This window comes from Squalius cephalus, assembly GCF_949319135.1.
Source record: "Squalius cephalus genome assembly, chromosome: 18".
Taxonomy (NCBI): domain Eukaryota; kingdom Metazoa; phylum Chordata; class Actinopteri; order Cypriniformes; family Leuciscidae; genus Squalius; species Squalius cephalus.
The window spans coordinates 29,449,634-29,477,583 of NC_137139.1; the positions used below are offsets into that span (position 1 = coordinate 29,449,634).

The 27,950-nt window shown below is 36.7% G+C and overlaps 2 protein-coding genes across 3 annotated transcripts in view; both read left to right on the forward strand.

Moving 5' to 3' along the window:
- kcng1 (potassium voltage-gated channel, subfamily G, member 1) overlaps positions 1 to 7,448 on the forward strand; it is a 29,731-nt gene extending 22,283 nt beyond the window's left edge. The window contains exon 3 of the mRNA XM_079849937.1: positions 4,469 to 7,448. Within this exon, the coding sequence (XP_079706063.1) occupies positions 4,469 to 5,248 (780 nt within the window). The 3' untranslated portion in view covers positions 5,249 to 7,448. The remainder of the gene's footprint in view (positions 1 to 4,468) is intronic.
- Positions 7,449 to 9,361: 1,913 nt separating this feature from the next.
- src (v-src avian sarcoma (Schmidt-Ruppin A-2) viral oncogene homolog) overlaps positions 9,362 to 27,950 on the forward strand; it is a 49,734-nt gene continuing 31,145 nt past the window's right edge. Inside the window, exon 1 of one of the 2 annotated variants that reach the window (XM_079849939.1) lies at positions 9,362 to 9,750. The gene's annotated coding sequence lies outside the window, so the exon portion shown is untranslated. The remainder of the gene's footprint in view (positions 9,751 to 27,950) is intronic. The other variant, XM_079849938.1, reaches the window with a different exon arrangement.

Here is a 27,950-nt window from a genome sequence, read left to right on the forward strand (position 1 = left end):
TCTATCTATCCGTGTTCAGTCGTTTTTCAAAAAAATGAAAAAACGAGAATTCGGCTTGATTTTATATTTTTAGATTCAGGGGTAGAAAATGGATAAACGGTAAAGGCCCTGTCCCAAATGGCACCCTGAGTGCCTCTCATGGTCTTCCTCTAGTCCGCACTTTCGTGACGTAACGCCACTTTGACTGTCGGGTAACTGTAAAAAGTGAACAGTTGGATCAACTTAAAAAAATTACTTCAATTGGTAACACCTAAAGAAATTAAGTTTTCTCAACTTAAATTATAATGTTTTATCATGAAAAACGTGATAATTTAAGTTGAGAAAACTTAATTTCTTTAGGTGTTACCAATTGAAGTAATTTTTTTAAGTTGATCCAACTGTTCACTTATTACAGTGAAGTCTGCTGCGGAGCTCGCATCAGTGCAAAAGTGCGCATCGAGGGTGCAAATCGACCTCATAGGGACCTGTAAGAAGCACCCTTCTGAGACCTAAAATGACAACTGGGACACCCTACGGTCTCACGGACTTAACCGATACGTGGAAGACATTGTAAGTCCACAAGACCGAAAGTGCATTTGAAGTGTGCCATTTGGGACAGGGCCAAAGAGGGCATGGGTTGATCTTTGATCGACCAATCAGCGGAAAGGGGCGTTTCATGCCCAGCCCACGTGGAAATCAAATATTCAAGCCGTTTATCCATTTTCTACCCCTGAATCTACAAATAGAAAATCAAGCCGAATCTTCGTTTTTTCATTTTTTTGAAAACACGAAAACTAATAAATGAGACGTTTTCTCATTTTTCTACTTCACAAGGATCATGTGACACTGAAGACTGGAGTAATGATGCTGAAAATTCAGCTTTGATCACATGAATAAATTACACTTTACTATATATTAAAATAGAAAACAGTTAATTGTAATAATATTTCACATATTACAGTTTGTACTGTATTTTTGATCAAATAAATGCAGCCTTTTTGAGCATAAAATATGTCTTTCAAAAACATTCAATAAATCTAACCAATCCCAAACTTTTGAACGGTACTGTAAATCAGATTTGTACGATTTTTTTTAACACTAGGGTAACAACAATATTATAAATTTGGCTAATACACCTAAACTATCTAAATAAAAATAAATAAATAAATAAATAAAACACTAAAAACTAAACTTATTCATTATTAATATTACATGTGAATTTCTGCTTTAAAACATGTGATTACATGTATGAACATTTTTGAGATTTGCTAAAGATTACATTTAATGATGTAATTAAATTATTCATTTTTAAAGATTAACTTTAAGTTACCATTATCTGATGTCTAATATAAATGTAAAAATAAGGGACATTAGCATGCATGAACAATTGCTCAGTTAAACATCCAATAACAAATCATTAAATAAAACCTCTAGTATTGGCCAGTAACTGATATGGTCCTGATATTATAGTGCATCCCCAAAAAAAATACTTTTAGTTTAAAAATACTTCCCTGCAGACGATCTGGCTTCCTGTAGTTGGATCTCAAACACACACCAGCTAATCAAGGTCTTTACGTTCACTTGAACATTACAGCCAGGCGTATCAAAACTCATCTCTGTAGGAAGGAAGATCTCAAGAATCAAGCACACTTACTTAAATTCATCAATCTCCAAGACCCCTGTTCAGAACGGTTCTGCTCGACCAGAGTTTTTGCTTCAGGAGAGGTCATATTTTTTCCAGAAATGATTTGTGGCAATTAGACCGAGTCGCACGTTAAACCAGCTCCGTCACTAATTGAATTAAGACACTCATTGTCTCGGCTCACATCAGTCACTGGAATAATTCAAATGGCTGCCCCTGGGAAAGAGAAAAACAGAGCATAGAAGATTCAATTAAGCATTAGACCAACATAGCACTAGCATGACAGTCTTCTTCCATTTTCAGAAATGATGTCCTTTGTGTATGTCACAGGCTATTTATGGTTATCTACTGTGAGGATTGAAACAAGACAGTTGTAGGAATTTTCCAAGTATTTACTGACAAATCCAATTAATATTGTTACATTTATTAGTAGCCTCATATGGACCTCATTTTGCCATCTTGGTGATATTTAGTTGGTTTTAATTGTATGTTCATAGTCATAATAATATTTTGTTTATTGGTGGATGGTTTGTCTGTCATGGGTTTTTTTTTTGGTTTTTTTTAGGGGCGAAGTAGCTCTAACAAGTGCACTAAATATAAATGCACTAAATATTTATAACGTAAGGTGTAATTGTCAATGCACTTTTTCACAGGTGAGCTGAATTGATTTACTTTACCACAATCAACACGTTTTTCTTACTTTGCTGTTAGTCATCAAGGTGCAATCCTAGGATTTAATGAGAACGAATACACACTGAGGATGGAGGTGAGATGAGGTGATATAAAAATATGCAGCAAAGTTCTGAAAACACCTTTAGGAAGGATGTGTTTCCATTAATCTCCAGCTTCCTCTAGTGGTCTACTCGCAGTATTGCAACTGAGAACCAGACATTGGCTGGGATCAGAGGAAAGTTTTTTTTGAAGGGACAGTTCAGCCAAAATAATTCTGCCATTATTTACTCACCTTAATGCCATTCCAAAGTATTTGAATTTTTTTCTAATGCAGAACACAAAAGAAGTTATTATTATGACAAGGTGTGGTATGCTGTTTTTGTCCATACAATGAAAGTCAATGGGGTCCAAAAGTTTCAAGCTACAGAAAAGATGATACTAAGCAAGATATAAGATTATTCACAACAACTGAACAAATGAAGTCTTGCAAAAACACTTTACATTATGAAACATAGCTCTTTAAACCTGTTGTGAATAACATCTATACTCTATATTGCCGAAGGTTTTGGACGTCTGCCTTTACATGCACACAAACTTTAATGACATCCCATTCTTAATCCGTGGGGTTTAATATGGAGATGGCCCCCCCTTTGCAGCTATAACTGCTTCAACTCTTCTGGGAAGGCTTTCCTCAAGGTTTAGGAGTGTGTTTATGGGAATTTTTGACCATTCTTCTAGAAGCGTATTTGTGAGGTCAGGCACTGATGTTAGGTGAGAAGGCCTGGATCGCAGTCTCCGCTCTAATTCATCCCAAAGATGTTCTATGGGGTTGAGGTCAGGACTCTGTGCAAACCAGTCAAGTTCCTCCACACCAAACTCGCTCATCCATGTCTTTATGGGCCTTGCTTTATGGATGTCATGTCATGCTTTCCTGTAGAGCGTTGGCGCTTGCAACGCCAAGGTCATGGGTTTGATTCTCAGGGAAAGCAAGAACTGATAAGAGTGTAAATGTGTACCTTGAAATGCAATGTAAGTCACTTTGGATAAAAGCGTCTGCCAAATGCATAAATGTAAATGTAAATGTCATGTTGGAACAGGAACATCCCCAAACTGTTCCCAGAAAATTGGGAGCATGAAATTGTCCGAAAATATCTTGGTATGCTGAAGCATTAATAGTTTCTTTCACTGGAACTAAGGGGCCAAGCTCAACCCCTGAAAAACAACCCCACACCATAATCCCCCCTCCACCAAACTTTACACTTGGCACAATGCAGTCAGGCTTCAGTCCCGCTCTCCTGGTGACCGTCAAACCCAGACTCGTCCGTCGGATTGCCAGACAGAGAAGCGTGATTGGTCACTCCAGAGAACACGTCTCCACTGCTCTAGAGTCCAGTGGCGTGGCGGCGTGCTTTACACCTCTGCATCCAATGCTTTGCATTGCACTTCGTGATGCAAGGCTTGGATGAAGCTCCTCGGCCATGGAAACCCATTCCATGAAGCTCTACGCACTGTTCTTGAGCTAATCTGAAGGCCACACGAAGTTTGGAGATCTGGAGTTGGTGACTTCTGCTCACTGTTCCCCTCAGCATGCACTGACCCCAATGATTTTATACAACTGTGGCCATGGAAGTGATTGGAACACCTGAATTCAATGATTTGGAGGGTTGTCTCAATACTTTTGCCAATATAACTTTTTATTATCACTGATTATAATACAACATTAAGTGGAAAAAAAAATAATATTAAAAAAATATAATTAAAATATATTAAAATAAGATTTTAGTGTTTTTAAGAAGTTTTTTTTTTATGCTCACCAACACTTCATTTTTTTGTCAAAATACAGTAAAAACACTAATATTGTGAAATATCTCTACGATTTAAATTATTACATTTAAGCATCATTACTCCAGTCTTCAGTGTCACATGATCCTTCAGAAATCATTCTAAAATCATTCTATTTTTTTTCAGGATTCTATGATGAATATGAAGTTGTAACAAATCTTTTGTAACATTATAAATGACTTTACTGTCTCTTCTGATCAATATAATGCATCCATGCTGAATAAAACTATTAATTTCTTCTTATTACTGACCCCAAACTTTTGAACGTGTGCATATAATGTTATAATACATGCTATACACATAGTTTTAAACTTTTCCATTGATTTCTTTCAGGGGAAATGCTCTCAGATGTGCTACAACATCTTCATAGTGGAGACGGTGTGTGTGGCCTGGTTCTCCCTGGAGTTCACGCTGCGCTTCATCCAAGACCGCAGTAAGCTGGCCTTCCTCCGGCGCCCGCTGAACCTGATCGACGTCATAGCCATCCTGCCCTACTACATCACGCTGGTGGTGGACAGCACCTCCACGGGGGAGAAGCGCTTGGGCTCGGGCAGCAGTTACCTGGACAAGGTGGGCCTCGTGCTGCGGGTCCTGCGTGCGTTACGCATCCTCTACGTGATGCGCCTGGCGCGGCACTCGCTCGGACTCCAGACGCTCGGGCTCACGGCGCGCAGGTGCACGCGAGAGTTCGGCCTGCTCCTCCTCTTCCTCTGCGTGGCCATAGCGCTCTTCTCCCCGCTCCTCTACCTGATCGAGAACGAGGCGGCGGCCACGCGAGAGTTCAGTAGCATTCCCGCCACGTACTGGTGGGCCGTGATCACGATGACCACGGTGGGTTACGGCGACATGGTGCCGCGCAGCATCCCAGGACAGGTGGTGGCGCTCAGCAGCATCCTCAGCGGGATCCTGCTCATGGCGTTCCCCGTCACCTCCATCTTCCACACGTTCTCGCGCTCCTACGTGGAGCTCAAACAGGAGCAGCAGCGGCTGCTCCAGCGCAGGACTCACTTCCTTCTGCGCAGTCGCATCGCAGGACTCGGCAGCAACCTGTCGGTGGAGAGCGACGTGCTCTTCCCTAGTGTCTCGTCTGACCACAGAGACAAAGAGGAGTAAAAGTGCAGGACTTAAGTGGAATGAAAAGCTTTTTTTATTTATATATCTTGAATGTTGTTTTCACATATTGTCCATCAACAATTCATTAAAAGACTTTTAGGGAACGTTCCAGCAGAATTGACTTCCAACATATCTGAACCGTTCTGGCCTCGCTAATCAAGGTCTTTGGGTTTATTTGAAAATGAATGACTTGATCTTAATTGAATAGGTCACCCAAAAAAAAAAAAAAAAAAAAAAAAAAAAAATCTGTCATCATTTATTCACCTTCATGACATTCCAAAGCTTCTTATGTGGAACACAGGAAGATCATTTTAAATAATACATTAGATGTTTTCCCCTCATTCAGTTACGATGAACTTTCATGTCTTTCACAATTTTATATCAAGTCACCTTTATTTATAAAGCGCTTTATACAATACAGATGTTTTAAATAAGCTTTACTGTGATAAACAGGAAAATAATTATATTAGAATTAAATTCTGCTGTAAAGCAACTCGAAAAAACACAATAGCGTCATAAGTCAGTTCAGTTTAATAACTGAGTAAAGTTTATAGAAATATGGAAGGAGTTGAATTCAGCTAGAGAGCAATGATGTCATCATCCAGCTCTAGGAACCCCAACTCCATCGGTCACAGAAATGGAGAACAAAACCTCGGGAGAAACCAGGCTCAGTCGCATCACAAGTTAGATAGATCCAGCTCCTTGCTTGAAGATCGAAAATGATCGGAAGTGTCCTAAATAAAACTATCTTAAAGTTTCACGAAATGATTCATAATGACTTTCGAAATAGGACTTTGCTTTTTTTAATAGGACTTTGCTTCTTCTCATGAATGCATTATTGTACACTAAAATTAAAAAGTATTAAAGCTCATTTTCGGTGATTGAAAGAAAGCTAAAATAAAATATAAATGTTAGATGAAAATCATAAACTTAAACTTGGCAACTGATTGAAATACATAAGATTAAGTAACATTACTAAAACTGAAAAATAAATAAGATATGCTGAAAAAAACCTCAAACACTAATAAAAGTGACTTAACAAAATTACTAAAACTTTAACTAAAATTAAAATGAAAACTGAAAATATAAAAATAGAAGCTAATTCAACATATACATAAATACAGTATAATCTATATACATAAATAATAGTATACAAGTAATACTAATCCACATCATGGTCAGCGAAGGCATTTGGCAAGGTTTTCAGTAAAATAAAATTCAAATTTCAGTTTGTTTCTAATGCAAAGCTCACTGTAAAAAGTGAATAGTTGGATCAACTTAAAAAAATTACTTCAATTGGTAACACCTAAAGAAATTAAGTTTTCTCAACTTACATTATCATGTTTTATCATGAAAAACGTGATAATTTAAGTTGAGAAAACATCATTTCTTTAGGTGTTACCAATTGAAGTAATTTTTTTAAGTTGATCCAACTGTTCACTTTTTACAATGGCTATCATAGGACTTGAAATATAGTCATATCAACCACTTTTATGATGCTTTTTGTCATTTTCCAGCTTGACATCAGGTCCAGTTCCCATTCACATACATTATATTAAAAGGACAGGACGGGCCATGAAAGGGACAGAAAGTCATGCAGGTTTGAAATGACATGAGGGTTAAAAAAATAATGACAGAATTTGTATTATTATCATTATTATTATTTTTGGTTGGGTGAACTATCCCTTTCATAAGCAAAACTGAACTTGTCTGTTTAAATTCATCAAGCTCTAAGCCATTTCTTTTTCTTGTTGTTGTTGTTGTTGTTGTTGTTGTTGTTCAGGCTGCTTTTCAAAATCTTTCTGCCTACAGATGTGGTCACTATTTACGTCCTCTATTGGTCAAACATGTTTTCACACCAAATTTCAAAAGGCAAAACTTCTACACATATGCTTGTGATCCCGGTATCCCACATTTGCATGCATATAAATACAAGTGAATGCAAACAAGGTCTAGCCTAATCACACCTTAAGAACAGGAAATAATTTTGTAAGACGGCTTATTTTACATATTGTCCATCAACACCCCTCTCTGTTGAATCAGCACATGTATTTTCAGTACTTTAGTACTGCATGAACATCTTCCCTTTGTGCATATTTAATTCTAACATACATAAATCACATCAAACACTAACATATCACTTGAATGATGTAAACACCAGGGGGCAGCATTGGCAAATCTTTGGAAATAAACTAAGATTTTCTGTAAAACAAGAATATAATGTGCAAATGGAGGAAGACAGCTGGAATAAGCCTCAGGCTATAGTTTCTGGTATGTATGTAGCTTTCCAAATCTGATGAGACTTGTCATGTTATAGAAAATGGCAAGCTGAAGGCAAGCACTCTCAAAAGAAAATTTGAAATCTTCTTAACGAGTCCCAAAACTAGTTCCTAATATCCAATGAGGAATGTGCATTATGTCTGAATTCCTCTTCTTTATGAAGATGCTGGTAAAACCTGCCTGAGAGTAAAAAAAAAAAAAAAAAAAAAAAAAAAATCCTGAGCTCTGAAAGTATATAGGCTAATACATTTTTTTAATGAATGTGTTGCTTATTAAAAGCTTAGAACTAGTGATTTATTAAAACTTAAGATAGGAAGTTGGAAGATTGTTAGAAAACAATCCACAATGTAAAAAACAAAAGGCTTTTACAAAGCCACAGCACTAACTTATAAGAGGTTGATTCTGCCTAAATGTGATCATCGCTAGTGGAGTAATATTAAGTAGACCTATATAGACGCATTTCATTTTTTAACAAATGTAGCTACTTTCTCTCTCAAAATAAGGCTGGTTTTACCAGTGTCTTTACGTCAGTGGTGGAATTCTTTGATTCATCGCAGTGGCTTGAATCTTTTAAAACTTAAATCTTGAATCTTTTAAATATTTAAATTCAGTTAAATATTGATTCGCCACATTACGCCAGTAGGTGGAGACAAGTGAGTGTCGTCTTTGAACCGTTCACTCAACCGATTTAAAACACTGAGTCGCTCACGATTCGCATTCAGTCGGTCACTATTATGGAGTTAGAATTCTAACTCCATACTGCAAAACGGCGTTAAATTACCTCATGTCTCAAATAACATAACATTACAATAATAATGAACATAACCAACTTAAAGACCTGTACCACCTGACTTCAGCAGATTAATTTCGGCATTGATAGTGTTGCTATTGAAATGCATACATCTGTGTCACGAACCGCTCCGACTCCGAGTATAAAGTCACAGGTTTTCCATCGCTTCTAAATTACAGTTATGGCGGGAATGCAACATAAGCTCATTGTTTTGCAGGAGAAAGCTGGATAGCATGAAACGCACAGATGACGTGATGATGTCTGCACGAGCAGGGTGTGCGGAGGTATTGGAAATACATATGATGACAGACAGGTAGGACATCCTATCATTGCATTCGGGCCGAATGCAATGATTGGACGAACATTTTATGGTCCTACGCCTTCCACAGATGACATAAATACATTTAGACCACCTTACTTATGGTGATTGTTGGATGTGAAGAGACTTTCAACTAACATAGGCTAACAAAAAAAATTTCTGGAACAAATCATCTACCATGCCTTTAACTTAACACTTAAATTATTCATTCGAAAGACAGGTTTGTTCAAAAACGAAACCCCACTTATATTTATCAATAAAAGCTTTTGCGTTCGCCATATTTATTCACAATTATGACAGACTTGACTATGCAAGCCGTATATATTTTTTTTTGTAATTTCGCACCAAGCAATCTCAAAATGACGTTGCGGGTGCCCCAGATCCAGCAATAGGTGGCCCAGTTACCTTATATTCTCTACAGACTCATGTTAAACCTCATTTCAGTCTCTCTCTCTCTCTCTCTCTCTCTCTCTCTCTCTCTCTCTCTCTCTCTCTCTCTCTCTCTCTCTCTCTCTCTCTCTCTCTCTCTCTCTCTCTCTCTCTCTCTCTCTCTCTCTCTCTCTCTCTCTCTCTCTCTCTCTCTCTCTCTCTCTCTCTCTCTCTCTCTCTCTCTCTCTCTCTCTCTCTCTTGCAGTTGCAGACTTGTCTCTGCTAGTCAAGTGTAACGTAGTAAAACAGTGTCACGTCAAGCGCCCTCCCCACTCCTCTCCTCCCTCCCGCCTTCAGTTTTCCCAGCGTCTCATATGGGTGTCATGGGTTTGACTCCCCCTTCGGCCGTGTGCTGTTTCTCAGGGACGCAATAAGCACTGCTTACCCAGGCAGGCATCAGATCATTCCCGATCGCTTTTGATCGTGACGTTGGATATATTAATTGTTACCGGCGTGAAGATGACTCGTGCAGCTGTGCGCGTTCCCAGGCAACCCCCGTCATGAACGCGCACTGAACGCGCTCACTCTCCGTTTCATTTCGTTTGTTACAGCCGCAAAACATTACTGACTATGGAAAGCTGAGCCTCGTTCATTCATAGACCGAAAACAGTAAATCAAAGGTCATTCAGAGCAGCCAGAAAACAAAAGGATTTTATTCACACCACATTTGTGGTTCTCGACAAGGTGAGTAGGCTACGAACGCCTTATTTTATATCAGATGTTTTTGTTAACCGTTGAGATTGAAAATAGATCTCAAGGTGATTTTAGACAGATTTCCGGTTGATAAAATAAATAAAAGGTGTGGTTTATTGATTAAAATGAATGTGGGAGCTCAATATTTCTCATCGTGTTTATAAATCCGGGTATTTTTTCTCCGATCCACCGGTTTAAATGGATTCTTTGATTGTGTCTCAACAAGACACAAAACGCGATATTTTCCATTTTAATCAGATACAAATCTTATGATTATTGGTTAATTTGTGAGAATATTGCAGATGACTAACTACCTGAAGTCCTGTCAAGGACTAGTCTGGATTTGTCTCTCTTTTTTTTTTTTTTTTTGGTAGCCCTAGATCACACCTGGATTGTGTGTCTACTATGTCAATTTCTTCTATGTCAGTATTGAGAATAAATGAAGAGCTTCTCAGATGTTTCTCCTGAGGAGAAAGACGTCAGTAATTTCAATCGTCTCCTCTACAGTTACAGATCTATCTATCTATCTATCTATCTATCTATCTATCTATCTATCTATCTATCGTCATCCAGTGTCATCCAGTGGAAGTCTTCAGTGAACTAAAGAGAAGTTCTCGTCTGCTTTGTTGGCGGTACTTGAGAATGATTATGGTTCTCCCACTCAAGATGACTCAAATCTCTAAATATTGAGTTTGCCATAAGGCATGAGTGCTTGATTCCTATTTTTGGACATCTTTAAAGTTAAGAAAAACATAATCTGATTTGGTCATAATCCGACTGTGACCTGATTTGGCCATAATCACGAATTGTAAAAAATCAAATTTTTATGAATTTGTACGCTCTCATTTGTACATTTTTGTGCGATCTGGTTACGCATGAGGGTGAGGTTCAGGGGTGGACCTTATTTTTTTCCAAAAATCATATGTTTCCATATGAATCGCATGGTGCAAATTAATGCGAAATCTCCACCTCGTTTTTTCATAAGATTAGGTTGGTCATTTTTAGCCTTTCTATGACATGTAGAGGTCCTCTGCAGTCACGTTTTCTTTTCCATACTTTGCTCTCTACAACCCTCTTTACAGTCAGGGGCTTTACATTAACACATTTCTAAAGACATATTCCCTGTACAGAACTGTGCTCTACTGTAAATCATGGGTTAAGAGCCTTGGAAACCATATCAGGAGAGTTTGAGCATAGAACTAAGCTATAATTTGTTAGTTTACCACTTCTCATCTTGTAGAAAGACCTCGCCCACACTTACTGTCCTCAGTGTGTTTCGTTTTCCCATCCTCCTCATTCTTCATGGCAAAATGCACTTAGGTAAGTGAAAGTGAGAGTACGGTTTGTTCTAACCAAATCGACCATGGTTGAAGGGCCGGATAGTATCATCAACCTCACTTGACCATTTAGGTCTTTGGTATAGGAGAAATACTGAGCGAGGCAGCTCACAGTAAAGCAGCCGTATTTTGTGTTTATCTTTGGGTTTTGCCTTCTCTGTTGACTTTTGTTTAATTTGAATTAGTTCCAGTTCTGTTGTTGTACATCCTGGTTATCGCTGGCGCTTTGCCAGAGTCTCAATGTCAATGTTAATTCTAGGGTTTAGCAGAGTGCATTCACAGTGCAACTGTGTTTTTGCTTTTTCATTTTATCTTCCGCCATGTTCATTTAAAAGTCCAGTCACTTTGAAAAGTAATAGCACACCTTTACTCAACAATCTGCACGATCTGAGGAGACTTAGGGTTTGTTCAAATCCCCAACCCTAAGTATGCTTGCTTTAGTATGCACCACAATAAAGAAATCTAAAGCTGTGCACACTGACTGTACGATTTGTAATAGTCCTTTACGATCTCAGTTGTGATTCATGTCAGACATGTTAAAAACGGACACACGCAAGAAGACTCGTTCTGAGATTTACATCAATCCGTGGCACGTTCTGTTACTCTGAGTATACACGGGATTGAAATAGGGCTGTGAAACGATTAATCGCGATTAATCGCATCCAAAATAAGAGCTGCATTATACACAGGATTGGCTGTGAAACGATTAATCGCGACTAATCACATCCAAAATAAATGTTTGTTTACAATATATGTGTGTACTGTGTATAATTATTTTTATATATATAAATACACGCACATACACACATGCATGTAGCCTATATATTTAAGAAAAATAATTTATATATATAAATAATCATTTTAAATAAATAATTAATATAATAATATAATAATAATTTTATATATAAAATATTATTGGATCGGTACGATTTTTAATGTTTTTAAAAGAAGTCTCTTCTGCTAACCAAGGCTGCATTTATTTGATAAAAAAAACTGTAATATTGTTAAATATTATGACAAATTAAAATAACTTTTTTATTTTAATATATTTTAAAATGTAATTTATTCCTGTGAATAAATTCCAGTCTTCAGTGACACATGATCCTTCAGAAATCATTCTAATATGCTGATTTGATGCTCAAAAAACATTCATTATTATTATCAATGTTGAAAACAGTTGTGTACAAAAATTTAGGATTTTTTGATGTATTGAAAGTTCAAAAGAACAGCATTTATTTGAAATATAATCTTTTGTAACAAGCATGTGTATTTATATAAGTATACACAGTACACACACACACACACACACACACACACACATATAGTAGGCCTATGTACAGTAAACACAAACTTTTATTTTGGATGCAATTAATTGTTTCACAGCCCTAGACTGAAATGGTGTCTGGCAAAGAAAAACAATCTCTAGCATTCATTTTGATAATGGCTTTACTTTAAAAAAAAAAAAAAAGATAATTTAAAAGAAGAAGATGTGTGTGGAGCAAGTGGTGGTTTGTTGTTGTCTCGCTAATTGCATCATGAGGTTCTGCACTCCTATTGTTGAGAAGTTGCACTGCAGGACTGTGACACTGACACTGCCAGAATTTCATCTGAGGTCAAATGTGAGCGTCATGGTCAAACTAGCGATTAAAGTCTTCGGATTTGTGCCTAAGATCAGAGAAATCTTTTAGGATTCAAAATTTGTCCAAATCGCGGCCAAAATCGTACAATGTGAACCTGGCTTAACACGAGACTCAGAGTTGCACTTCAGAACTGAGACTCTGTAATGAGTGAACATCTGATAACGTCAAGGTATCCCCTAAATCTGTAGTACTGGTGTTTACTGCGATGAGCTGTTTATATGCCATAGTGATTTGGCGCAATTAGCTATTGCATCCCCGTCTTCAGTTTGTTCATCTGTTGTTTCTCTGCATTGCCCGTGGCTGTTGATGGTGCTTTCATGAGGAGGGGCTGATGCTCTTAATTAGACGTGCTCATGACACCATCGAGGGCTCTCGAAGAGGGGGCCCGGATCCCGTGAAGTGGCCTTAATGCTTTTTTCGGAATTCTGTGACTGCCTTTCAATGAAAGCCGTGAAAGTTTTAAGTCTGCTCCAAATGAGATCATCGGAAAAGCAGCTTTTTAAGGCAAAATTCCTGTTAATTGGTAACGTGCCGACGCAGTGGGGCCTTTGTCCTCTCTTCACTGGGACCCTCTGTCTCTGAGGAGTGATACACTCAGCTTTGGGCTGCGTTATGAATGACACACTTGTTTCTGTTGTCTGGCTTTGAGAATTGGCATGCAATAAAAAGTGGCTTCATCTTTAGAAATGCTATTATGTGAACGAGTGATCGTAGGAGGCATGATCCGAGGGACAGAGAGGAATCAGAGGACAACGTAGAACACATTTTGAAATTTAAAAAATTGCAAAAGAGATATCAAAGGAATACTTTCATAAATTACTCAAATCTCCCATAAATATTCTGTAAATCATAAATATCCTAAAATTGCTTCTAAAACATGATATATATTTATAATATAATATAATATAATATAATATTTTATTGGATATACATTTCAAAAAGTAAAAAAACAACAACAACTGAAATTCTTTCCAGTACCTTATTGAAAACATATTTAATTTTAATAATTCAGTGCTTGTCAAACACAAGTTACTTTCTTCTTTCTTTATGTTTGTTTGTTTGTTTAAAGTAATTTCTTTATAGTATTGTTTGTCAACTCTGTTACAGACAAATGAGGCAGTGTGTTGAAATAACAGTAACAGAGTTTGACAGTAACAGAATTGACAATTTTTTACTTTTTAGCCCCAAAACTGTACTTGCTAGCGTAAATGCTAAGAGCACATGGCACTAATGAAATTCAACTAATGAACAACCCACTGTGTGATCAGTGATAAATTCTGGTTTCCTTTTGATATTGTGGTAACAATTTTCAAATTTAAAAAAAAGAACTTGGTGTAAGAACTTTTTAGGTTCAAATGTTTTATCAGAGAGAGCACACATACCTGTCAGTGCTTCAGATCTTATCAGTGAGGGAAAGTGACATGATGTCCTGTGAGAAATAATTCCACCAATTTAAAGGTAAAGTACGGTACGGTAACAGAATTGACGCAAGATTTACACGTTTTTATAAGATAAAAAGTTGTTTTTATAAGATAAAAAGTTGTTTTTAAACTATTTAATGTTGTAGAATTAGGAAAATGATAAATTTAGGGCTTTTATAAATAAAGTAAATGAAATCTTACCAAAAGAAAATATTTTGATTACATAACGATACATGATGGAAAAAATGCACTGACTAATTCATGATTTTCAGCTATATAAAACACTTTTTACAGAAAATATTATATTGTTATGGCCTGTACCATCTTGTGATCCATGACAATGAGTAACAATTACAAATTATTAAAATAATTAAAAAAATAACTTCAACTATAACTTTTACTTTTTACTTTAACTATAAAAATGATAGAATCCACCATATATATATTCATGACAGTTAAGCTCATTTCTCATTTATATTACTGTAAAGCAAAAATATTGTTTCATGTATTCATGCATAATCGTAGTATTTGTTGCACTGCCTTCATGTATTCTGATTTCTTTTTTTCTTATTTGTAAAACTGCTCTGTGTTTTAAATGTGCTTAATTGTCATTAAAAATATTGCATTGTAAAATAATCTCACAATGCATAAATATAAAATCGCTTTATGATGTATAAGTATAAAATGTACAAATAAAATTAATTATTTCTTAAATAATTAATTCAATTATTTATTCATTTTGTTTAGAAACATCTGCTGATGCATGAGCATTACAGGAAATACACCTTCTCTTTTATCTGTATAAACTCAAATGAAATACAATAGACCCTGATGCCGTTCACACGTGATTTAACAAGCGCCTAGTTTTGTGTGATTGCCAGCTAAATTTGCATTTTTAATGGTCACGCTATCAGCCTCTCTGGGTTTGGAGAATACAGCCGAGATTTGCTGTGGCCACCCACAGATCTCGTTAAATTTTTAATGCAGCAGACGGCTAACTTCCGTTGTTGTGTGTCGCTGCCTATCCACGTTCTGTTGCTCTGTCCCACTTATGCGTCTAATCGGCTCCTACCAATTCTCAAGGACCATTGCACGAATACATTTTTTTTTTTTTGCTTTTTCTGTTAGAATATTGGTTGCTTTTTGATTTTGTCCCTTTTGAGATGCTTTCAAACTTCGTGTAGTGTTCAGAATATGAAGTCACTGCGACCATTGATGGAGCTTAAGACTCCATCAAGAGCATTTGCATGTTTATATATAGACCAACATTTTAAATTATTTTCCCTCTGACAGTAATTGTCTTGAAATTTGTCACTGAAGGTTTTGCATTTATTCCAAAGCTTTGACGGCTGCAATGACTCATTTTAAGGAGATTCATTTGGAGCTTCTCTAAAACTGTTTTGCCAACCTCACGACACGCTTAACGTTAGCCGTTGGACTGCCGTTGAGCTCGAAACTAGTCGATTGTGGGATGAATGACCAATACTTTGTCTTGTAAATGCAAAAACATCCTTTTAATCAATTCATGAGAGTCAATAACTTGACTTTATTAATTATTGTCACTCAGTGTGTCAGAGACCCGCTTTTGGTCGCAGGAAAGAGTTTGAAGTGGATGACCCCTCCGAACTCTCACTCATCTGTCCACATCTGATGTCATTTGAATGGAGGACGTGGTGGTGGTGGTCCGATCAGGGGAACACAGCGTTACTGTGTCCACAGAGTTCAGGGCCACTTCCTGTCAACCCTGCGAGCGAGGCCACAGATGCTTCACGTCTCATTTCAATCCTCCCTCTGTTCTCTCCTTCCGTTTAGTGACAGGAAAACAAGGATGGATGGGGTTTTTATTATTAACTAGGCCTGTATGATTATGAAGTGCCACTCAGCCATTGATATGGCCGTTTGAACACGCTTTGTGCACCCGTCCAAATAATATCTAAATGCTGTTTATTAAAAGCTGAAGAATTCTACCTTTTTTTCTCTCTCTCTCTCTCTCTCCAGTTAGCCGATTTTATCCGGGAAAGATTTGTATCTCAAAAATAGCTTATCTAATGAGTCATGGCTTGACATTTTAGCTGCTTGCAATCTGTTAAGTGAAACCAATATTATAGACCGTAGTGAGGTTAAAAATATTTATTTATTTAATTTGATTTAAAACTGGATGTGAAGGATAGATTTCCAGTAAACTGTAAGAGGTTCAACCAGGCGCTCAGGTAAAGTTAAAAGGTCCGTGATAGGTGCTCTTGGGGTAGGGAAAAAAATCCAAAGAAACAAAAAATAGGTCCCAGGCACTCAGTCAAACTTTAAATAAGGAGAAGGATAGAATTAAAAAGCCTTTATTTTGATATGGCTTAAGTCATTAAAAAAACAGTACACGAGCGATAGATTTCCAGTCTTTGTAAGGTCAAAGGTTATGGCCAGACCCACATGCAATCTGCACATGCAGAACTTTGCATAAAGTTGAGCAGCATTTGAATGGCGTTCACACAGTTCTACACATCTATCCATATAAACCAATGTTTTACCATATTTAAATCTGCAGAATTTCCTTCTAGAACAGCATATTAAACGTTTGTAGATTCCAGTTCAATTTTTTTTGTTTTGGAACAACATACAGTGCTATGCATAAGTTTAGACACCCATGCTAAAGTTGACTAAAAAGAGGAATAAAAAATCATCTTTTGGAAATTGAACTTAATGCCTTAATTTAAAAAAATTGGAAAAATCCAACCTTTAAGGACACCAATTTTCTTTATGAATAAATAATGTATCGTAAATAAATAAATGTTCTTCCTTAAAGTACAGGGTGCATAAGTTTGGACACCCCTATGTTAAATTCCCATAGAGGCAGGCAGATTTTTATTTTTAAAGGCCAGTTACTTCATGGATCCAGGATACTATGCATCCTGATAAAGTTCCCTTGGCCTTTGGAATTAAAATAGCCCCACATCATCACATAGCCTTCACCATACCTAGAGATTGGCATGGTTTTATTTCAGTTAGCCTAAAAGCTAGTTTGATTTGCATTGAGAGATGATCTTATGGAAAGTACTCCATGCCAATCTCTAGGTATGGTGAAGGCTATGTGATGATGTGGGGCTATTTTAATTCCAAAGGATCCATGGATCCATGAAGTAACTGGCCTTTAAAAATAAAAATCTGCCTGCCTCTATGGGAATTTAACATAGGGGTGTACTCACTTATGCACCCTGTATTTTAAGGAAGAACATTTATTTATTTATGATACATTATTCATTCACAAAGAAAATTGGTGTCCTTAAAGGTTGGATTTTTCCTATTTTTTTTATTTAAGGCATTAAGTTCAATTTCCAAAAGATGATTTTTTATTCCTCTTTTTAGTCAACTTTAGCATGGGTGTCTAAACTTATGCATAGCACTGTATTTACAGTGTTTTGTTGGCTAAACCATTGAAACCCTATTAAACGCACTGCACTTCTATCCTTCACAGCTTAGTTTTCATTCGCTACAAATCAAACCTGGCATCCATTGAGAAACTATTTCCTTTACTTGCTTGCTTTATTAAAACTTTAATTCGGATGTTTAGCCAGAAATCTGCAATTTATTTAAAGGAAGTGGTCTGTAATTGCAACAGGTGAAACTTCTTGTGAAATTACATTTATTTTACATAACATCCTCTTAAAGTTGTCCATTATCCATTGCAAAGCTGCTAAAATCTGTTAATTGTTTGCTTTGTATTTGAGTCTGTAACATCTTTGTGGACACTGGCATCACTATAAGAAATGATTTTATAAAAGTTGCAAATTGAATTTTGTGACGGCAAACTTTGTGATATGTATTATGGCAGGAATACTAAAAATCATTGATTCGTCCTGTTCAAGATCCCTGCGAGGTTGGTGAGGTCTGTTGTCTTGCGTTCATACGCCCACATCATTCAGCATGGAAAAATAGTGCATGTCTCAATTGTGCATGTGAACAACTGAGTACGCTTGGGGGATGTTTTATGTAGAGATGAAGTTGTAGTAGGTTTTTGTTTCATGTGGGATTTCAGAAGACACGAGGGAAAATGCTAGTGCTAGGTTCACTCAGTTCACAGTCTACTTAATATTAATTTGTGCATGAATATTAAAGAGGTTTTCTCATTATCTCCCAGTCCTTAAGGAAAATGCTTTTTGGCATCCTGATTTAAAAGACAAACCTAAAGCCTAAAAATCCCGAACTTCTCAGAATCATGTGCGGCAGACCACTGTGGAATTCCCCTTTAAATGCAAAAGCATTTTCATTTCAAGGAAGTTTTTTTTTTTTTTTTTGGTGGTGACTGGCAGTGCCATTTGAATATTTAAACAGTAGTGTGAGCTGTAATGGAAATCACTTCGCCGTTTGGTCGCTCTTCTGAAGTCTGTTATGTAAATGTGGAGGGTCGGAGGCTGTTATGTTTGATGGCTGGGTGAATCACGGGTCATCTACAGGGCATTTGATTGGCGCTCTGATTTATCCTTGGCTGTTGTTTTTTATTGCACACGAAGGAAGAATCACCATGCTTGTGGCTTCTTCCGCCCCTTCACTGAACGAGAAGACGCTCTTTCTTTGGTCGTGTCTATTTCCTCTCTTTATTTCCAGAGGAAGTTCAAAGGTGACAGAATGTGGAACCCAGTCTTTTTTTCCCAAGTGATGAGGAATCAGCTGATTCTGAGTGTTCGCTGTACCATCGGGTCGTGCCCTGACTTGCTTGCAGAATGTGACTAGAGCTGCAAAATCACTGAAGACATGAAGAGGCAGATATAGACCCAACCACAGAAGGACAGTGCCGAAAGCATCTTTATAGCGATTTAATAAATACAGATTGTTTCAAAGCAGCTTCACATTAATAAAAAAATAACATTGTTAAAGTTGTAAAGTTCATCATTTATGAAACAAATTAAATTTCAGCAGCTTTAAAGCAGTTCTACATAAGATAATAGTTTCATTATTTAGCTCAATTCAGTTCAAGGTTCTGTCACCAATGGCGTTTGGGTTCTTGCCACTGTTGCCTCTTGCTTTGACTAGTTGGGGACACTTAATATTCAGCAATATTTTTTATCGGATGAGAACTGAACTGAGATGGATGATGACGCCACTGTTTTGAACTTTTCAACTGAACTGAATCAACAACATTCTGTGGCAAGCATTGCTGTGGTGAATTATTTTAAAGGCCCACTGAATGCCTTGAAATGTGCAGCATTATTCAATGTATTTTCCACTGAAACAGTAAGACAGTGCGGGACATATCAAACAGCTCCTCCCCTTTTTTAAAAATAGCCAATAGCGTTTAGTTTAGTTTCCTAATCTCTAACCATTTCTCCTCTTAATCTCCTCCATATTGCTTTAAAATACAGCATTCTGTGTAGAGTTCAAATGGGTCTGATACTTTTCTGCCTGCGCCGACTCGTACATATGATCCGCTATGTGCTATCGTATCTCTGGACTGGAATTTCAGTTATTTTAGCTGTACAAAAACAGTCAGTTACGCTACTTGATATTGCGAACTGGTATTTATCGCATTATTGTAGCGCAAATAGTTTTGCCTTTTACTTCGTTATTCTTCAAGTCATTGACCTTGGCTAATGAATCTCGCACATTCACAGAAAATAGCTTACTTCCACGTTGTGAATAAGGTGGATTTCTGGTTCTTGAGACATTTGGCTTTACACACTCATATTGTAAAGCACATTCTTGCTTGCCAATTTGAGAAGACATTCCTAACTCAAAGGAAGGCGGAGGAGACTGATGACAAGCATGGAATGTGTGCCTTATGGCCTCATCTCTGTGACTTCAACCTGGGTGTGTGTGAGAGATGGAGAGAAGTCAGGACTCGTTTCTTCACGCGGCCTGCATTCCTGAACTACTACAGAGATGAGTGATCAGCCGATATGGTGAACATACACTACAGTTTTTGAAAGAAGTCCCTTAAAGGAATGGTTCACCCAAAAATAAACATTCTTTCATTATTAATTACTCTCCCTCATGTCGTTCTAAACCCGTAAGACTTTCGTTCATCTTCTGAACACAAATGAAGATCTTTTCAATGAAATCTGAACGATTTCTGTTCATCAACGTAACTACCACTTTGACGCTTCAAAAAGTTCATAAAGAGATTGCAAAACTAATTCATATGAATTTAATGATTTAGTCCAAATGTTCTGAAAAGACACTATCGCTTATATGATGAACAGATGCAATTAAGGCTTTTATTCACATTGATCAACTCAAACATCAGATATGATAAAAGGAAGCTTAAGCATGTTCGCTTGACGTGCGAGAAACACTGAGGTTAATTGTCGTGATACGCAGCACGTTTGAGCTTCAGCAAGAACCAATGAGGTTCATTCTCGTGTTACGCAGCACGTTTGAGCTTCAGCAAGAACCAATGAGGTTCATTCTCATGTTAATCAGCATGTTTGAGCTTCAGCGAGAACCAATGAGGTTCATTCTCGTGTTACGCGGCACGTTTGAGCTTCAGCAAGAACCAAGAACCATTCTCATGTTAATCAGCATGTTTGAGCTTCAGCAAGAACCAATGAGGTTCATTCTCATGTTACTCAGCATGTTTGAGCTTCAACAAGAACCAATGAGGTTCATTCTCGTGTTACGCGGCACGTTTGAGCTTCAGCAAGAACCAATGAGGTTCATTCTCATGTTACTCAGCATGTTTGAGCTTCAACAAGAACCAATGAGGTTCATTCTCGTGTTACGCGGCACGTTTGAGCTTCAGCAAGAACCAATGAGGTTCATTCTCATGTTACTCAGCATGTTTGAGCTTCAGCGAGAACCAATGAGGTTCATTCTCATGTTACTCAGCATGTTTGAGCTTCAGCGAGAACCAATGAGGTTCATTCTCATGTTACTCAGCATGTTTGAGCTTCAGCGAGAACCAATGAGGTTCATTCTCATGTTACGCAGCATGTTTGAGCTTCGGCAAGAACCAATGAGGTTCATTCTCGTGTTACGCGGCACGTTTGAGCTTCAGCAAGAACCAATGAGGTTCATTCTCGTGTTACGCGGCACGGTTGAGCTTCAGCAAGAACTGAGGTTTGTTCTCACGTGTAAAGAGAACAAACTTTAAAGAGAAAAAAAAAAAGATTCCCTCCACAATCTCAGCAGAAAATGTGCATATTTTGTATGGGCTTTGTAAGTACAGTAGTTGTATGCAAAATGACCCATTTCTTTAACCCTTTCACACTCACATCTTGCACAGGAAAATTGGAGCACTGAATCATTGGGAATTCAAGCAAATCAGAAGCTATTGACTATAAATCAATGACGATTTTCATGAAATGCTTCCTTCTTGACAAAATTGCCTGAACAGAAAGATGCAAAGAGGGTCATCTACGAGTTCCACATCAAAGAGTCCCTCTTCCTTAGAAGGGCTTAGACTTAGAGGTAACGCTTATCTCTCATAATGTGCCGCCGGATAAATGTGATGCTCCATTTTTAATCTGCAAGCTCGTTCTCTTCGGCTGTGGTATCTTCTCCAGGGGGCTTCACCGCAGAAAAAGAGAAAACGCGAGATAGGGCGATAGAGCCGAAGAAATCTGTAATTTTTGAAAGTATAGCTTTGTCCACATGTTGGCTGTGAAAGAAATGGATGCGTCTTTCTTTTTTCGTGAAGGAAATCTTCAGGGGAAAGATAAACCCCAAAGGATCTCTTCCACTCTCTCACAGTATCTCTCACACACACATCCCCCCAGCCGCCCTTGTTTCTCTCTAATGCTCCTGACCGCAGATCTCTGTTCCCTTGCAACACACACCATGGCCATATTTAGATGCAGGAAAGAAGCGTGCTCGTATGATTGTTTACAGATGACAGCAGGAGACTGTAGGAGTGTGACTCACTGGCATTGCTAGGATCAAGAACGCTGAATGCAAATGCAAAAGCCCTGCTTTATTAATTACAGGTATTGGTGTGTATTTCAGCCATATGACACAATGTTTGTTCGGTTGCCGATTCATATTTGTTGCTTTTCAGGGCTCACAGGTCATTTTAATTCATCTGTCTCCAGGTTTAACCTTGAAAATAAATAAATATTTTGCTTTAATTAAATAGGGCCTGTTTTTACTGTATTTTCATGACAATTAAGCAAATTAAAATATATATAATTTTGTTGCATAAATTCTCATTACTGAAATGCGACCGTGTTTAATGTTTATGAAAATGTCAGAAATTGTTATGAAATTTTCAAGTTCAGAAAATATTCTCTTGGTAAGTTCTCTGTCCTGTGTTGACTGCTGAAATAGAAAGTTTTGACAGGACATATCCAAATTGCTTATCCTTTTTTTTTAAAATAAATAGTCAGTAGGTTTGCAGATTTCAATTTAGAGAGAATCTGATTTGACAAAAATCTCTGTAGTTGTGTTTGTGGTGGAAATAAGAAGTGTTTTAAGAAGATGGAAACTTTTGTTAATTATTTAATTAGTTTAGTTAAAAAAAAATGTATGAGATATTATTGTATTTTTTTATATATATTTGGAAAAAAAAAATTTCCCAATTTTTTTTTTTTATTTAACTTTGTTATTTTAGTACATCAAGTTAAATGTAATAAAAATAAATTTTTTCCAGACGTTTTTTTTTTTTTTTTTTTTTTTTTTTTGCATTTCTTTAAAGGGATAGTTCACCCAAAAATGAAAAGTCGTCATTTACTCACCCTAAAGTTGTTCCAAACCTGTATGAGTTTCTTTCTTCATTTGAACACAAAATAAGATATTTTGAAGAGTATTGGTAACCAGACAGTTGACACTAGCCACTGACATAATATTTTGTTCCTATGGAAGTCAATGGGGTCCATCAACTGTTTGATACCAACCTTCTTTAAAATATCTTATTTTGTTTTCAACAGAAGAAAGAAACTCATACAGGTTTGGAACAAAAAGTTTTTGGGTGAACTATTCCTTTAGTGTAACAAAAACTTTTTTTTAAGGTTTCAGTTTTTGCTTCAGGACACTTCTTGACCGGTTTCGTGAGATTCCCTCAAGAACTGAGCTTTATCATGAAGTTTAAGATGGCCTGCAGTTCTCCTCAAGATATTTTGGCTCAGAGTTTAGAGAATGTGATATGTTTACACTGTGCACACATACTAACACCTCTTCGTGAGCTCTCTGTAGCCAAGAAAATGGTTTTGTTATGAAGCAAGTTTTATTTTTACACAGGCTTCTTACTTTTTAGCATGAATTCCACTGTGCTTTCGTGTCATCTAGTAACAAGACAGCTGGACAGTGAGTGATAAGTTTGGTAGGCATGAATCATCTGCAAGGTAGTTGTTAGCCTCCATAGTTCATGTTTGCTGCTTGTTTTAAACTGAAACCTTGAAAATGCATGACCTATTGCGGCGTAACAAATACAATCGCAGAGGAATCTATGCTGGTAAAGCCCTGTTTATTCATGCAATGTGCCTTTGTGATGTGTAATCCTGCCACACCTTTCATGCAAAGCAGCAATAATGCTGCACAGATTTACTAGATATGCAGGACATTAAAATGTTCGGAAACACCATGTACCTGCCTTTTGATTAGAGTCAGCTCATCGAGACACGTTGTAATTTGCATACCAGGTTAAATTCAGTGTAGTGAATGTTGCAGTTTAAAGTGGATGATCTAATGTAGATTGCCCTTAGCTAAATCAGGATGACATTTTCTGAATTTGCCTGCAGCTCCTCATGAGTTCCAGACTCTAGAGATGTGCACTTTTCACCCTCTATTAGAAAATATAAATGCAACTACTGTATTTACATTCCAGAACGCAGAGTGTCAGCCCTGAGCAATGTCTTATCTAATACAAACATGTGCAATATGAGAGATTCCATTCGTTCAAGTTTCCATGATCTGTTCAAATGTTGTTGCTGTTGTTAAAATGCTTTCTTTTTAATGTGCAAAAGATGAAAAAGTAATTCTGTATATTTCATATTGTTTGAGTGGTTTTTACGATTCAGCTTTTGTCTTAACCAATAGTGTGAGTTCAGGACAGGTCTGTTTGGGAAACCTGTTTGAAAAGTTGTTTGCAAAGATCAGCATCCGGGCTCCAGAAGTAAAAATCCTGTTCATTTTCTCCATAGGGGAATTAATTTTTAACAAAAACTTGTTTTTGTTGACGCCATCAGTTTGCATTATTTCAGAGTACTTCTTAACAGAAGAATTCCTGCTGAAAAACTACTAGAAATCTCCAACAATCAGAGAATCACAAAAGAATATACTAACTTAATCGCATCCAAAATAAAAGTTTGTGTTTACATAATATATGTGTGTGTATGGAGTATAATTATTTACTATATATAAATACACACACATGCATATATATTTAAGAAAAATGTGTTATTTATATATAAAATATTTATATATAATATAAATTATATATAATATAAATATATATACACAGTATATACATGCAAATATTTCTTAAATATATACATGCATGTGTGTGTATTTATATATAGAAAATAATTATACACCGCACACACACATATATTATGTAAAAACAAACTTTTATTTTGGATGCGATTAATCGCGATTAATCGTTTGACAGCCCTAATATATATATATATATATATATATATGTATGTGTGTGTATATGTATATGTATGTATGTGTATATATGTATGTGTATGTATGTATATAAATTCTGTTGGTTTGGTTCTTGGCTCAGTCTTGAAAAAAATGTTTATGGGAAAAATAAGTTATAATACTCAGTATAAGTAAAAATAGAAACAGAAATCCATGCTTTTCTATACAAAAATGACTATTATAATACTATAACTTATAGGACATGTCCCACTGTGATTTATTTATTTTTTTCTCAGATTACTCTGTTTTTCCTTAATTCTCAGAAATGATGTAAAGCAGCCCTGCCCACCGATAGCAAATATCTATCTTTGTCCCGCTGTTTACTTTCATACTGCCCAGTAATAATAATGCTTTGGCTAGTAATGCAGTGATCTAATGATCCTTTCACTGGTCAGAGAGATTACAGCCCGTGGACATTCTGGGAATTAACATGAAAATGTTTTTCCTGGATTATTGGATTTACCTCCGTGCAATGTTTTCCTTTTTAACCCTTAATTTGATCAGGGAAACATAGCTTTTAGCCATTGAAATACATGTTATTCAACTGTATTCAAACCAGATCAGTGAAATAACATCTTTTTTTTTTTTCTTCTTCAAATAAAAGGTTTGTGAATGCAAAGGTTGCCAAGTTCATCAGAAGAAAATAAGAGGCACACCCAGTTTCTTTATTCCACATATGCCATTTGAGATTTAAATAAACCAGGCTGGTAGCAGGTGACAAATGATCGCATTGTAAACCAGAAACAAAATTCTACGGTGTTTGCCTGCATCAAATGTGCATAAAACGATGGCATTAAAAAATGTTGTTGCTTTGATTTTGGTCTACTGATGATGTATGGCTTCATTGCATCTGTTGTAGAAAATAAAATGACCATAACACACATGAATTTAGCTTTGCAAATAGTTTTGATTTCTAATCTGTAATTTTTAAGATTGCACTTGCATGTAAAGCTGATTCAGAAGCTATAATGTGGTGTTAGAATACCGGACAAACTCCATCGCATATGGATTTAATACAGGGTGATTCCTCTATGCGGAGAGTTGTTTCACGGCTTTAGGTTTAGGGAGGGACCGTAAGGAAGTGAGCGACAGAAACTCTGATTCATTTACTTGCAAATGTATTAATGCATGCTGTCGGCGCGCTGGCTTCAGTATGTAAAATATAAGCCTCATGCTTGATCTGACGCACGTGGCTGATTACACACACGCTTCCGCTCCTCACAGTGAGTGGCCCAGATTTCTTCCGCTCAGCTTTAAATGATTTCATGTGTGTTGGCAGCCGATTAACGGGTGATGATAGGGTTTTAGAAATAGGTGCATGCTTTTGAAGCATGTCCTTTTTTGCCTTTGTTTAAATACTTTGCCATGTCCCAGTGTAATGTGGACAGTGTGAACTAAGTGTACATTGATAAGATGATACAGGTTTAGGAAACCTGTATGAAAACAGTCATTACTATGGTGAGTAGCAGCAAGGGCCACTTATGCTTTCTTTAGTAATGAAAAATAAATAAAAAATCTAGTTATTTTAAGGCATTTTATTAGGGGATGCAAGATATAAAAATTCTGTCCGATACTGCTAAGCAGATAATTCTATTTTTCAGTGACCGAAGTTGGCCACTTTTATTTTAAATAATATATTATAATATATTTTTTTATTTAATTTTTAGCCATTTTATTATGTGATTTTGCCATTTTTAATTAGTTTTTTTTTATTCAATATAATATAGTATATATAATTTGTTTTTATTTCAGTTTTAGTCATTTTAGTAGTTATTTTATCTCAGTTAGTTGCCTAGGCAACATTTATAATATATAATATTTATGGTTTAATTTCTGTCAGCTTTATTTCAATTTACAGAATTATTGTTAAGTGTTTTAGTTTCAGTTAACAATAACAACACTGATTTGGCCATCACAGCATTATAATGTACAGTATGAAAAATGGATATTCCTTTTAAGATTAGCTAAAGATTACATTTAACAGTGTTATAAAATGAGTGTTTATAAGATTAAAGTTTTCAAAGAACTTAAAAAATACAATTTGTGTTATTTACTCACCGTTGAGCTGATGAAAATTGGTATGGCTTTCTTACTTCTGCAGATCACAAAAGAATATATTTTGAACACTGGGGGTTCACTCCACACAACATTGACTTTCATACACATTTTATACATTTCATACACATACCTCTTTTAAATTTCACTGAAAAAGGATAGTCTTGGAGGTTTGTAATGGCATGTGAGTAAATTGATTACAGAATTTTCATTTTGGTACTGAATGATATTTTCATCCGTACATTTAATTGTGGTAATTAAAAAGTGGCTGAATTTGATCCCTTACTTCCCATACTTCACCATGTTTGTGGAGTACATGGACTTATTTTTACACAGAGGTTATGCAAACCTACTATCTGTAGACAGGCCGATTCATTCGTGTTGTGATCACTCAAGGGAACGTTAATACCGACACAATATCATCCTGTTCTGAAAAGCAGCTTTAAAAATCCAGTTCTTATCTGATCGTTGGCTGTTTGCCGTGATCCTTCCACCTCTCACAAAGACCCTGGTTTTCCCGTTCATCTGCTCAGACACTTCTGGAATTCGAATAATCACTTCCATGGCAACCCTTGACCCAGTCCCTTCTGATGGAGTAAATATTGACTCGAGCGCCTCCCGCCTCAGTGTTTCTCGCTGACCGGACGAGTCTAGGAGTCAGATCTTGACAGTGTGTGGGGTGTGTTTACATTCACAGCTCTTCAAATGAAACTAGCCTTTTGACTTCCTGTCGATATATATTGCTTAATATGTCAGGATCAACCGTGAAATAATGTCTTGTTTTTGAAGGTGTCGTAATAAGGTTTATGCAGGTAGTGCACATGCAGCATTGTAAACCCTGTGTAATGATTTACTGAACTGTCAGTAACAGGGAAGCACGCATGAAGAAGAGGGGAGGCATGTTAACATGGAGCCTGAGCTATATCCTCTTGGTGAATGTGATTTCACTAAGAAGATGTTCCTCCACCCTTGTTGATCATGGAACAACATTCCAATCGTCCAATCAGATCTGAGGGATAGGTTTACCGTTAATGGCAAGTTTAGGCTTTCGATAAGGGTTAGGGGCTTCTACGGCTACGCTATTCTTATTCAGCTATCATTTCCCTCTGATTTTGGGGCTAAGTTATGGGTAGGGTTATGATAGGATATTTCTGGACAGGAATGTCATTCCA